Source organism: Schistocerca serialis, chromosome 7, assembly GCF_023864345.2.
Source record: "Schistocerca serialis cubense isolate TAMUIC-IGC-003099 chromosome 7, iqSchSeri2.2, whole genome shotgun sequence".
NCBI classification, from domain to species: Eukaryota; Metazoa; Arthropoda; class Insecta; order Orthoptera; family Acrididae; genus Schistocerca; species Schistocerca serialis.
Window position 1 is genome coordinate 305,273,249 of NC_064644.1, and position 12,774 is coordinate 305,286,022.

Genomic DNA, 12,774 nt, shown 5'->3' on the forward strand with positions numbered 1-12,774 from the left:
AACTCTACCATCTGGTGAGCAAGATATGTGAGACAGGCGAAATACCCTCAGACTTCAAGAGGAATATTATAATTCCAATCCCAAAGAAAGCAGGTGTTGACAGATGTGAAAATTACCGAACTATCAGTTTAATAAGTCACAGCTGCAAAATACTAACGCGAATTCTTTACAGGCGAATGGAAAGACTGGTAGAATCCGACATCGGCGAAGATCAGTTTGGATTTCGCAGAAATGTTGGAACACGTGAGGCAATACTGACCTTACGACTTATCTTAGAAAATAGATTAAAGAAAGGCAGACCTACATTTCTAGCTTTTGTAGACTTAGAGAAAGCTTTTGACAATGTTGACTGGAATACTCTATTTCAAATTCTAAAGGTGGCAGGGGTAAAATATAGGGAGCGAAAGGCTATTTACAATTTGTACAGAAACCAGATGGCAGTTATAAGAGTCGAGGGACATGAAAGGGAAGCAGCGGTTGGGAAGGGAGTGAGACAGGGTTGCAGCCTGTCCCCGATGTTATTCAATCTGTATATTGAGCAAGCAGTAAAAGAAGCAAAAGAAAAATTCGGAGTAGGTATTAAAGTCCATGGAGAAGAAATAAAAACGTTGAGGTTCGCCGATGACATTGTTATTCTGTCAGAGACAGCAAAGGACTTGGAAGAGCTGTTGAACGGAATGGGCAGTGTCTTGAAAGGAGGATATAAGATGAACATCAACAAAAGCAAAACGAGGATAATGGAATGTAGGCGAATTAAGTCGGGTGATGCTGAGGGAATTAGATTCGGAAATGAGACACTTAAAGTAGTAAAGGAGTTTTGCTATTTGGGGACCAAGATAACTGATGATGGTCGAAGTAGAGAGGATATAAAATGTAGACTGGCAATGGCGAGGAAAGCGTTTCTGAAGAAGAGAAATTTGTTAACATCGGGTATAGATTTAAGTGTGAGGAAGTCGTTTCTGAAAGTATTTGTATGGAGTGTAGCCATGTATGGAAGTGAAACATGGACGATAAATAGTTTGGACAAGAAGAGAATAGAAGCTTTCGAAATGTGATGCTACAGAAGAATGCTGAAAATTAAATGGGTAGATCACATAACTAATGAGGAGGTATTGAATAGGATTGGGGAGAAGAGGAGTTTTGTAGTGTAACGACGTAAGTTTTTTATAACCGATTTTCGTTGATATATGACCATGTGCAGACTTCGTCACCTACGTCAGTTACAACCCACTTCAAAATGATTTATATTCTTTTTAAATTGTCATAGAATGGTTCTTGAACGAAATTGTAAAACATCAGTTGAGTCGTATGCAAAGAATTACATCACTTGGGCAAATTGGTTTTCGTAAACTTTTTCGATTTAAATTTCGTTTGTTTCTCCTCAGTAATTATATTGACATACGTTATCTTGATTTAATCGATATCAGAATCACACATTGAATAGACCTTTGAGATTCAAAGTTTTGATGAACGCTGTCAGAATTCAATAATCTTGTCAAATATATTATTAATCCGTTCACATAATTCTTCATAAATAAATCCTCAGAACACGTGTTTCAACTTCAGTAGCATCCACATTTTATTAGCTTCCTACACATACAGATGTGAACTTCACCGTTGACAAACTAGGACTGACTTTTCAATAAGATTAGGCTCTCTATGACGTCATTGTTGTACAAAAAGGGTACAAATTATTCATTTTTAATTTTTAGAAGCACGACGCAACAACTCGGTTCCAGGATCTTCTGTTGCTCCTTGGCTGTCGACCCGCGACGTATAGCGGCGAGCAATTTCCTCTCTGGTCGCGGCAGCGAAGATGCTGCCTCCGTTCGTTGCGCCGCCCTCTCCGTACATGAAACATAAAAAAAAAACTTTTAGATAATTCACAGCTATTACAAATATTAAGAAAAATACATAAACAAAAACTAAATTAACTTATATTCACCTGCAAACTGGGCTGACACTGGCGGATGGGTGACGCTTAATTTCGTCCCACTACAGTTTGTGGCACAACTTGACAAGAAGAAGGGACCGGTTGGTAGGACATGTTGTGAGGCATAAAGGGATCACAAATTTAGCATTGGAGGGCAGCGTGGAGGGTAAAAATCGTAGAGGGAGACCAAGAGACGAATACACTAAGCAGATTCAGAAGGATGTAGGTTGCAGTAAGTACTGGGAGATGAAGAAGCTTGCACAGGATAGATTAGCATGGAGAGCTGCATCAAACCAGTCTCATGACTGAAGACAACAACAACAACAATTAGCGTGAAGAGTTTAGAAGGTTTAATTTGTTAACAACACAAAAATTCGATTAAAGGAAAAAAAGTCTTTGCAGCCCATGTAGTCCACGTGGCCGAAGCAGAGGGATCCAAGGTAGTTTTGACATAACTAACCGACAGTGTTTAGTGTTGCGGCCCCCTCCTATCGCGTCCCTGGCCCCTTCTTCATCTACATCTGTATCTACGTGGATGCTCTGCAGATCACACTTAAATGCCAGTCAGAGGGTTCATCGAATTCCCTTAACTATAATTCTCTGTTATTCCATTCTCGAACAGCGAGCGGAAAAAATGAACACCTATATCTTTCCACGCGAGCACTCATTTATGTTATTATGATAATAGTTTCTCTCTATGTAGGTAGGCTTTGAGAAAATATTTTCGGTTTCGGAGGAAAAATTTGGTTATTGAAATTTCTTGAGAAGATCCCGCCGCAGCGAGAAATGCCTTATCCATGACAATGTCTCCCATATTTCTCGATAATTCAAAATGTGCTGACCTTCTTTGAACGTTCTCGATTTATTCCGTTAATCCTATCTGGCAAGGATCCCACACTGTGCAGCAGTATTCCAAAAGGGGGCAAACAAGCGTAATGTAGACAGTCTCTTTAGCAGATATGTTGCATGTTCTAAGTGTTCTGGGAATAAAACGCAGTCTTTGGTTCGTCTTTCGCGCAACATTTTCTGTGTGTTCTTTCCAATTTAAATTGTTCGTAATTGTAATTCCTAGGCATCTAGTTGAATTTACGACCATTAGATTCGATTGATTTATCGTGTAAGCGAGGTTAACGGATTCCTTTTAGCACTCATATGGATCACTTCACAGTTTTCATTATTTGTGTGGTCAATGCTAATTTTCACACCACACAGATATCTTTTCTAAACCTTTTTGCAATTTGTATTGATCTTCTGATCACTTTATTAGAGGATAAACGATAGCATCTTCACTGTTTTGTAAGCCTCTGCTCAACATAGAATCATGATTCCCAGCTTCTCATTGTTTAAACGCAGAGTAACTAATTAATTTGGAATATTAGTAGTTAGATAATGCCAATCATTGGCATCAACTTCAGTCACACTCGCACTCTCATCTCTAGCTGGATGGTTTTATCAATTTAAAGGATTTTGATTATGACACATGGCAGTGTTAACAAACATTGTAGAGTAACCATTTGCCTCTTATTACACGCCACGTTAGTACGACCGCGTAAGCGAAAATTTTACTAGTGAATTTGAATGTTATCGACGTCAGTGCTCATATATCACAGTTTATGGGAGTTTCAGCAGACTAATTTTACTTCTACATAGTGAAGACTATTACAGTCTTCACACCTAACGATTTCCTTAAATACTAAGGACTAATTCGAGTTTGAATTTAAATTGTTGATGGATACAATGCAACATCAGTTATTTGCATTTGCGAAAGACTAGATATATTTCTATGGGGTTTCATTCAATTAACTACAAACTGTTGACTGGCCATATATCAAATTCTGATAACAGTCTGTTAGTGCAGACTAATAATTTTCATCGTTATGTTGTTTTCATTATGTATGTCACGCTGCAAATTTTTCCATGACAGAGTTTTCCCTCTTCACTAGAATTACATTATCAGCTTAGGAGCATACCAAAAGGTTCATACATTACAGATAGAACAAACTTATTGGTACACTTTTTACACAAACTGCGACGGGTTACATCAGGAAAATGATCATTCATTATAAAATGGAAATAAAATTGGAATAAAACTGCCGGTGCACGTGTTTGTGACACAAGTAAACGGTAGTGCAGATTAGCTGTATGCTTTGCGACTTCCTTCCGTTCCATTAAGTACAATTAGCACTCTGCGTAATGCGTAGTTCTCTCAAAATAAAAATTCTTTTATTTTTGTCGCCTTTTACAGTCCCTTCCAATTTCTTCAAAGGCGGTATTTCGTCTCTACCTCTTTCTTAACTCTTGAATACAAGTCTTCAAGACTCCAAGCGCCAAGGACGGCCTCCTAAATTAGTTTTGCACCTCCAGTAGCCTTGTTAATGTGCCCTCTGCAGTTCTCCAATATCCTTTAAACTCCTGAACAAAATCTTTCAAAAATGTTTTCACTTGGTTTTTTAAAGACATCCAGTAGAGTCGCATTTCGCTTGTAAACCCTTTATCTGTCTTTTGGAGAGACTATCTCCACCATTGACGTCCAGATCAAAATTAAGGAGTAATATTTTTAGGGAAAGGAAACTTACAGCAGCGGAGAAGATCTCGCTCTAACTATGAAATGGTAAACAAAGTTATCATTTCGGAATAACTATAAAAATTTTACATCTTGACTCATTACCACTTTCTGCAAAAAATTTGCGTATGAGGTGACTTGTAGCCTATTATACAGTTATAGCCTACGATTACAAATATTGGAAGCTGTTCAGAATCCACACCTCAAAAACTATTGAAATCGATGTCAACGCAATCCAGTTACTGAATAATGAAACACATTTTGAATCAATATGTAATTGTGGATTTATCATGTGCAACCATTGGAATGCATAAATATTAAAGTAAATAACATTAAAAGCATTAGCAAGCATAAATATTAACGTAAATAACATTAAAAGAAAATGATAGAGGTAATTAGAAGAATTCTGCATATCCAACCTTTTCCAAACTTGTATAGAAGACCGATTTTAAGAATAATCAAAATTGTTTTAATTGGCGCTAAATGTCTTGGTACTACACAGGGTATGTCACTGATAGCCTTTAACTTACAATTCCTCGGATTATTTTCAGCCAGCTCTTTTCACACTTATAACAGATAATTTCAGATTTACTTCAGTCGTGGAATAGCCCATGAAATTAGTCGAAGCATACCTAATAATTTTCAGAATGTAGAAAACTGTGAAAAGACACACCTCGAGAAACATAGACTAGGTGTAATATACGACGATAAGATTACTGAATAACAAACAGAATTGACTGCGTTGTGCAACTGCACGGATTAACGTTTATTTAGCGATATGAAACGGAAGGGCTGACTTAGGCCTACGTAAATTTGAAGTGAAACAAATGTGGGCTCCAGTGAGTGATGCGATATTAAGAGAAATCACTTAATGCGCGAAAGAAAAGCGGAAAATGGCAGATAACCAGTAATTATCATTTAATGATGTACACATCATAGTCACAAGTATTTTTTGTGTTAGAAGGAGGGCGGTACGAAGTTTAACGTTAAACACACTTAGCTAACAGACTTACCAAAATCAAAATAAATTCCGATACGAAGAATTTGTTTTCAGCTGACGACATGCGACATCTTTCAAAGACCACGCACGTCTTCGCCTCGAAAGTTAGACTATTATCTTTGTGAGCTGTTATTAGGATAACGTCACTCATTGTTAAAGAATGAAGCACAATCTTCTTTGAAGATCAAAATAATACAAGAGGTATAACATTGAAGAATAAGAGATCACATATCAATGCTAATGTACGAGGTAAAATAGTTCTTCACTTCCAGAATGAGACTTTCACTCTGCAGCGGAGTGTGCGCTGATATGAAACTTCCTGGCAGATTAAAACTGTGTGCCGGACCGAGACTCGAACTCGGGACCTTTGCCTTTCACGGCAAATGCTCTACCAACTGAGCTGCCCAAGCACGACTCACGCCCCGTCCTCACGCCTCCTGCTCGCAGGAGAGCTTCTGTAAAGTTTGGAAGGTAGGAGACGAGGTACTGGCAGAAGTAAAGCTGTGAGGACGGGGCGTGAGTCGTGCTTGGGTAGCTCAGTTGGTAGAGCACTTGCCCGTGAAAGGCAAAGGTGACGAGTTCGGGTCTCGGTCCGGCACACAGTTTTAATCTGCCAGGAAGTTTCAGTTATTCACTTACTTCAAACGTTCTTTAAAAGCTAAAGGAACCAGGAATATAATTAAATTTTATGGGCTTCAGGTCTGATCTATTAAAAGACGTCTACAAATACGATGTAATGAGTCTATTGTATAGATTTTGGATACTGTATTTGTTTTGCCGTATGAGAGACAGATCAATATCGTCTGAAGTTTTCTGATTGAGCGACCGTGTCTGTAAAAGTAATTTACCAATGAAGTTTCAGGTACATGACTGTAAGGATAGCACGACTGTTAAAGCAGATATTAATGCGTCCTTTGCGCAGTAAGCAATTCCTTCAGTGAAATGAAATTCTGCAATCTGATTTGGTCTTCATGCTATAACTGCTCACTCCGCAAACTACAAAAAATTGCTTCAGAACGTTTACTACACTGTTATGAAAGGGATTGAACAACAAAGTCGAACTGAAAGTGTGGGAGCAGCAGGCTAAATAATCTTAAAACGTCTAGGACCAGTGTGGTGATACGTAAAAAATTAGATCATTGATAGATAATTGTGAGGTAATTCAGGTACGAGTGGTAGCTGGCGTTTAAAGCAGGAGTAATTACCACGTTAGGTGAAACGAAAAGAAAAATTAAAAGTGGATGTACCAATAGATAATTCACTTTTTGTCATTATTTACAAACAGTTCCCCAAAAAGTAAGTAAGATGTAATATTTATGTCGTGCTGATACACGTGCGGCACGAACACTTGAATAATACACTCTGGTGTGTAAAACTTAAAGACGAAAGTGACTTTAGCATGATTTGTCACTGCCAGGTAACTTACCTCACTTATACTTGGATCAAGCAGAGAAAGACTTTTACAAATAGTGCAGGATGTAACTGACAGAAATACGCAATGAGGTGAACATTAATGCACTTCCATTCAAAGACAGTAATTATGCTGAAGATAACAGAATCGTGATAGTCCTCTGAAAATTAAAAAGGGTGGGACATGCTTCTTGAGAGGGAGTATGAGCACCACAGACGGCAATGCATTCTCTGTAACGTGATCTCGCGCAGTTCGCACGGTTGGTAAGGAAGTCTTGCGATAGCGCGTTCCATTCCTCCACCAGTGCGGTTGACAGTTGCTGGGTGGTCGTTGATGCACGTGCACCTGCTGCAATATCTCTGCCGGACGTATTACACACGTGTTCGAAAGTTTGGGCGCATGGCACGCCAGTCCATTCGACGAATATTGTCTCGTACCGAGAGTTCCCCCACCTGCCCTATTCGGTGCGGTCGAGCACTGTCTTCCATAAAAATGAAGTCTAGGCCGAATTCTCCCCTGAAAAGACGCACATGGGGAAGGAGTACAGTGTCACAATAATGATGGTAGATAAGTATACCACGTTCAAATATCTGGAGGTAAATACGACGTCCAATATTGCGCATTCCACATCATAACACCTGGACCATCAAAGCGATCATGTTCAACAATCTTCCTGGGTGCATTACGTAAGCTCATATGGTGAGAAGTGGGAACACGTAATGTGTGGATGACGGCGTGCTACCGCTTTGAACTGCGCAGGTAGATGAACTGACTTAGCGCGTGTGGGATGTGCTGGGCAGTAGTATTGCAGCACCTCCACATGGACCACAGACCGTCCAACACTTGTCAACCGCAGTGGTGAAGTAACGGATTGTCTTGTCAGAAGAAAGCCGTAATAACCTTGCAGCCAGAATCGGAGCGTACTGCAGAGCATGCATTGCCGTCAGTCGTGATCACGCACCCTATGGAGAACTATGTCCCTCAGTTTGTAATAGTCTAGCGGATTATCATGAATCACGCCAAGTATAATTATGGTCCTTGAATAAATGTGTCATTTAGGTTCGTCTCATTGCGTATTTCTGGCAGTTACCTTCTGTACTGTATTGTAGTAGTTCTTTTCACGTATGGTCCAAGTTTCATCGATCTACGTCACTACGCACTGACGCGTCACACGGAAGTTACTATCGTCCTTAACTTTTATGCACCGTGTAGGTTAGTTTAAGCAACTTGGGCCAAGAGGTACTTGCAAGATGTGAATCGAAGAAATAAAGGATAGCACTCTTTTATCGAGGATAAATAAATGAACACAAGAAAAATTAAAATTAAGAGGAAAATGAGCGTTCGGGCCACAGTATGAGGAAACAACGTACGTATGACACGCAGGATCTAGAGCAGGATAGGCTGGCGACAGGTGAACATCTAATGAGACATTTCCCGTTTGCACAGCAGAGTAATCAACCACGAGAGCACGTTGCAGTATACACTGCTGTCCGTAGGCCACCTTTTAATTATGCGGCTGTCTGAAAACATTAACAGGGGTAGAAATTGGTGGGGAATAGCTTATTGCTCAGTTGCACTCGTGCTTTATGAATCTGCTTCACGTTGCATCTTTTTCCTTGTGTTACACATAACAAAAATTCAATGAAGTGAGTTCCTCTGTAGTGAAAAGTTAAGGGTGGTTATGGAAATGTAGGGGAGTAAGGTTCAGAATCACAGGCTACAACCTTTGAACAGCACAAATTAGGCTAACCGTCCTGAAGTGTAGAATCGGTGGGCGAGACTCTCACCCTCTCTGTAATTAAACTACTTCTAAAGTACCTGCTGCCACACATCGACGTAATCAATGTAATTCTGCCACATGCCGACAAGCGCAACGTCCCTACAATGGATAGAATTTACCTCTTGTGTGTGGCCTAACCTACTGCACAAAAATTGATCATAGTCATCAGAGAATTTATGGCTCCATCTATGCGTATTTAAGTGGGATATTATTTAATACCATTTATTAAATACTATTTAATTGTTTAATTTTGATAAATTACGGATTGTCATTAGTCAATGACGACATACACTTTTTCAAATCAGTTACGTTGATGTATAAAGATTATTCTTTTGTAGCATAATAATAGTGATCAAACCAAATATTCGCTATACTCAAACTGCTGCAACTTCTCAATAAACGATCGCTGCTAAAATATGCTTCCGTGTATTTGAGGTTTACCGTAAATTTGGATGAAATTATGACTTGTCAGTAATGAGAAATGAATCATCACAATCTTCGTTACTGTGCTTCAATGAACATTAATTCACATTAATTTTTCTTCAGGAAATGCTTTAGTATCTGCTCTCAGATTCGAAGACATATTTATCAGTATAATTATCTATTCAATACCTTCTTCGAGACAAACAAGAGAACGGAAGTACAACGCCGTCTCCGTCAACAGTGCCCAGTTACTAGAGCAAAATCTATTCACTACCTTCTTCGAGACAAACAAGAGAACGTAAGTACAACGCCGTCTCCGTCAACAGTGCCCAGTTACTAGAGCAGAATCATCTACATGACCAAGTAACTACAACATCATAGAACATTTAAAGACAAAAGTTTAGATTTCGTAATCATATTTACTATAACATTGCGTTACGTTTAAGTCATGTCTTCCAAATTGCAAAATTTAGAACATTTCAGAACTTTAAACTATTTTTCTTTATTTTTTGTAATTTAGCTGTATTCATGACGTAACTGATACTGTATGTGAACGAAGTGCATGATCTTATCGTGTGCTTCAGAGTAAAGGACATATTATTTCGGCAAAGTTAATAATTTCACGTTCCTTGGTCTGCAGTATTGGGAGCTGATACACTTACCGGAAGAAACAAACGTTTTCAACGAACAAAGTTGTTGATTTTGACTGTAGCACACGATATATAACTGGTACCCAGTGGTTATATGACCTTCCACCATTGAATTACATTCCCAGTGAAGTGATGTTTATGTACCTGTCGGTTGAAGTGGATCCGCACAGTAACGTTGGTCGAAGAGAAAAAGCGACAGAATGGCTGAAAGGAGTTATCACCCCCCACCAGTGAGTGAAGGTGCGAGATTTATTGGTGTATCAACGCAGACTGTCCATCATGCTTACAAGGAATGGTTCAACACTCACAGTTATCAAACACGTCGAAGTGATGTGGTAAAATCATCCTGGGCGTCAAGAACCTGAGATTTGTCACGCCTTGTGGATGATAATCGATTTTCAAAACCCGACAGGGATTGTTGATGTTAGTGAACGCACTTCCATCTCAGCACGTTTTCGTGCGGACACTGTGAAGCGAACTGCATGCAGAGTAGGTTTGGAGGCGGTTACCTTATAAAAGAACGTAGCTCACAGCAGCACGAATAGCTGCACTTCTTCAGTGAGCCGAACAGTATAGAAGCAGGACAATAGCTGCCTCGTGGAGTAGAGTGTGGTTTGATTTGGCCTTTGAAAAGAAGATTCGTGGTATCTTCTGCTCCCTCTTTCGAATGAGGAGCGAAACTCTCAATGTACGGAAGATGCAGTTCAAATCGTAAGTGGTCTGTGATGTTTTGGGAGTGCTTTTCGTAGCATGACTTCCGCCCTTTATTTATTTTATTTGTGTTATTGTATTTCACAATGATTATACGGTGAGTATTCCCTCCTTCCAAGTGGACAACAACCATGTTCACAAGGCTGTATCCATTCAGTACTGATTTTACGATTGTTCAGGTGCCCTTATGCACTTCCAGGCATCCGCAAAATCAGTTGTTCCATCACGTAACAAATAAATAGTTGTGGTTCACTCATATTTTGTGTTGAACCATTAGTAATAGCTGTTTTCAGTAAGACAGCCTTATCTTAAATACAGACTGTAACAGATCAAGTAGCGAGAGTTAATATGTATGTATAGTCTGCCGTCATCGGCGATCATACCAGTAGTAACTAAACTGAGTCACTTTCTCGCACTGGGTTCTGCTTCATTCGTATTCTCGTCACTCCTACAGCTATGAAAGCGATTTAGTAGTGTTCTGCCTAGTTCTCTACCCATCAGACTTGAGTCCGAGATTGTAATTTTATCAGTGCAAGTTTATCGATAACTATCTAGAGCATGAGCAGTAACCAGAGGCAATCATCCGTAAAATACCACGTCTGACTAATTTTTGGCCCCCGGAATGTATTTTTCATTCTCACAGCGTGGGATAATATGAAATTTTCTGTCATTTTCAAAGTGTGTGCCGGGTTGAGACTCGAACTCGGAATCCTTGACTTTCATGGGCATACTAACTGAGACGCCCAAACATGACACACGAGTCCTCCTCACAACTTTACTTCCACCAGTACCTCATCGCCCTCTTTCCATCTTCACAGCTCTCATGCGAACATTGCAGGACTCGTATTCCTGGAAGGAAGGATACCGCGGAAGCATGGCTTAGCCACAGACAGTTTGATGTTTCCAGAATGAGTTTTCACTCTGCAGGAGTGTGAGCGCTCATATGGAACTCCTGGCAGATAAAAACTGTGTGCTGAATTGAGAGTCGAACTTGAGATCTTTGTCTTTCGTGGACAAGCGCCCTGTCGGCCCGGTACACAGTTTCAATCTGCCTGCACATTTCATATCAGCTCCAACACCACAGCAGAGTGAAACATTTTTTCTCGAAACATCCCCCAGGCTGTGGCTAAGCCATACTTCCGGAATATTCTTTCTTCGAGAAGTGTTAGTCAAGTAAGTTTCGCAGGAGAACTTCTGTAAAGTTTGGGAGATATGAGACCAGGTAGTGGAGGAAGTAAAGCTGTGAGAGCACTAGCCCGTGAAAGGTTAATTTTATATTATTTATACAAATTTTAGATTTGTCAGATATTAACAATAATAGACGTTTTTTCAATAATACGGTTTACATATTAAATCAAAAAATATTTCATACAGTTTATGTGCGTATAATTTAGTATGTGGCACATCTGGAGAAGTTTGAGATATAACCCAAAGAACATATCGATTAAAATGATACCTTGGGAGCGTATGTTAGTACCGCTTTTTAGAAACATGTGACTTCTAATACCCAGTTGTAGGAAATGACACTCCATACGTATTGATTTAACTGGATCATTAGTCGGCACTAATTGAAAACTTCGTGTTAATGTAGTGCTTAATGAAACTGCCAATGTGCTCATCTTTAGACATTTTATAAACAGAAACGTTCTTAATGTGATAGCTTCTCTCATGGGTAAGACACAGGTAAATTAAAAATTTCCTCTCTCTGCAGCAACACTTAACATGCAGCTGTCACGTCTATGTCGTGCGGTAATGCTCGCTGGAAGCCCTGTCCTTACTGACAGGTGAGAGACTGACGGCGGACTGTTTCTGTCAACAGCTGACGGGTCGCAGTCGGCTGGGGGCGGCAGCGGGGGCGGCGGAGGCGGCAACCAGCTGGGAGTGGTGGCAGCTGGCGGGCCCTCAGGACCCTACTTCGATCTGTCGGGCTCGCGGAACGTGACCGCCCTGCTCGGCAAGACAGCATACCTCAACTGCAGGGTCAAGAACCTCGGCAACAAAACTGTGAGTAAATCAGCAGCTGCAACATTTCTGGCAGTGTATCCTCTGAGCACTGTGTAGCAACTATTCTAAAGGAAAACATACCAGACATGAAAATGTAGCAAGCAACGTCTATGTACTTTGGAAGGTCTCTGTCGCACACGCTTCAAATCAAGGGTGAAATGTGGGTAAGAGCGGATGTGACGACCTTTCCATCGTATATCACGATCACAGTGGGGTTGGACAGAATTTTCCAAGCGTGACCAACGTTACAGACCACACGACCTTCTGAGTGCTCGCCTATTACCGAACCCGAGGAAGAC

General features: G+C 40.2%; 1 protein-coding gene across 1 annotated transcript in view; it reads left to right on the top strand.

Moving 5' to 3' along the window:
- LOC126412294 (zwei Ig domain protein zig-8-like) overlaps positions 1 to 12,774 on the top strand; it is an 899,595-nt gene that overhangs the window by 425,728 nt on the left and 461,093 nt on the right. Inside the window, exon 2 of the mRNA XM_050081809.1 lies at positions 12,291 to 12,475. Coding sequence (XP_049937766.1) covers positions 12,291 to 12,475 — 185 coding nt within the window. The remainder of the gene's footprint in view (positions 1 to 12,290; positions 12,476 to 12,774) is intronic.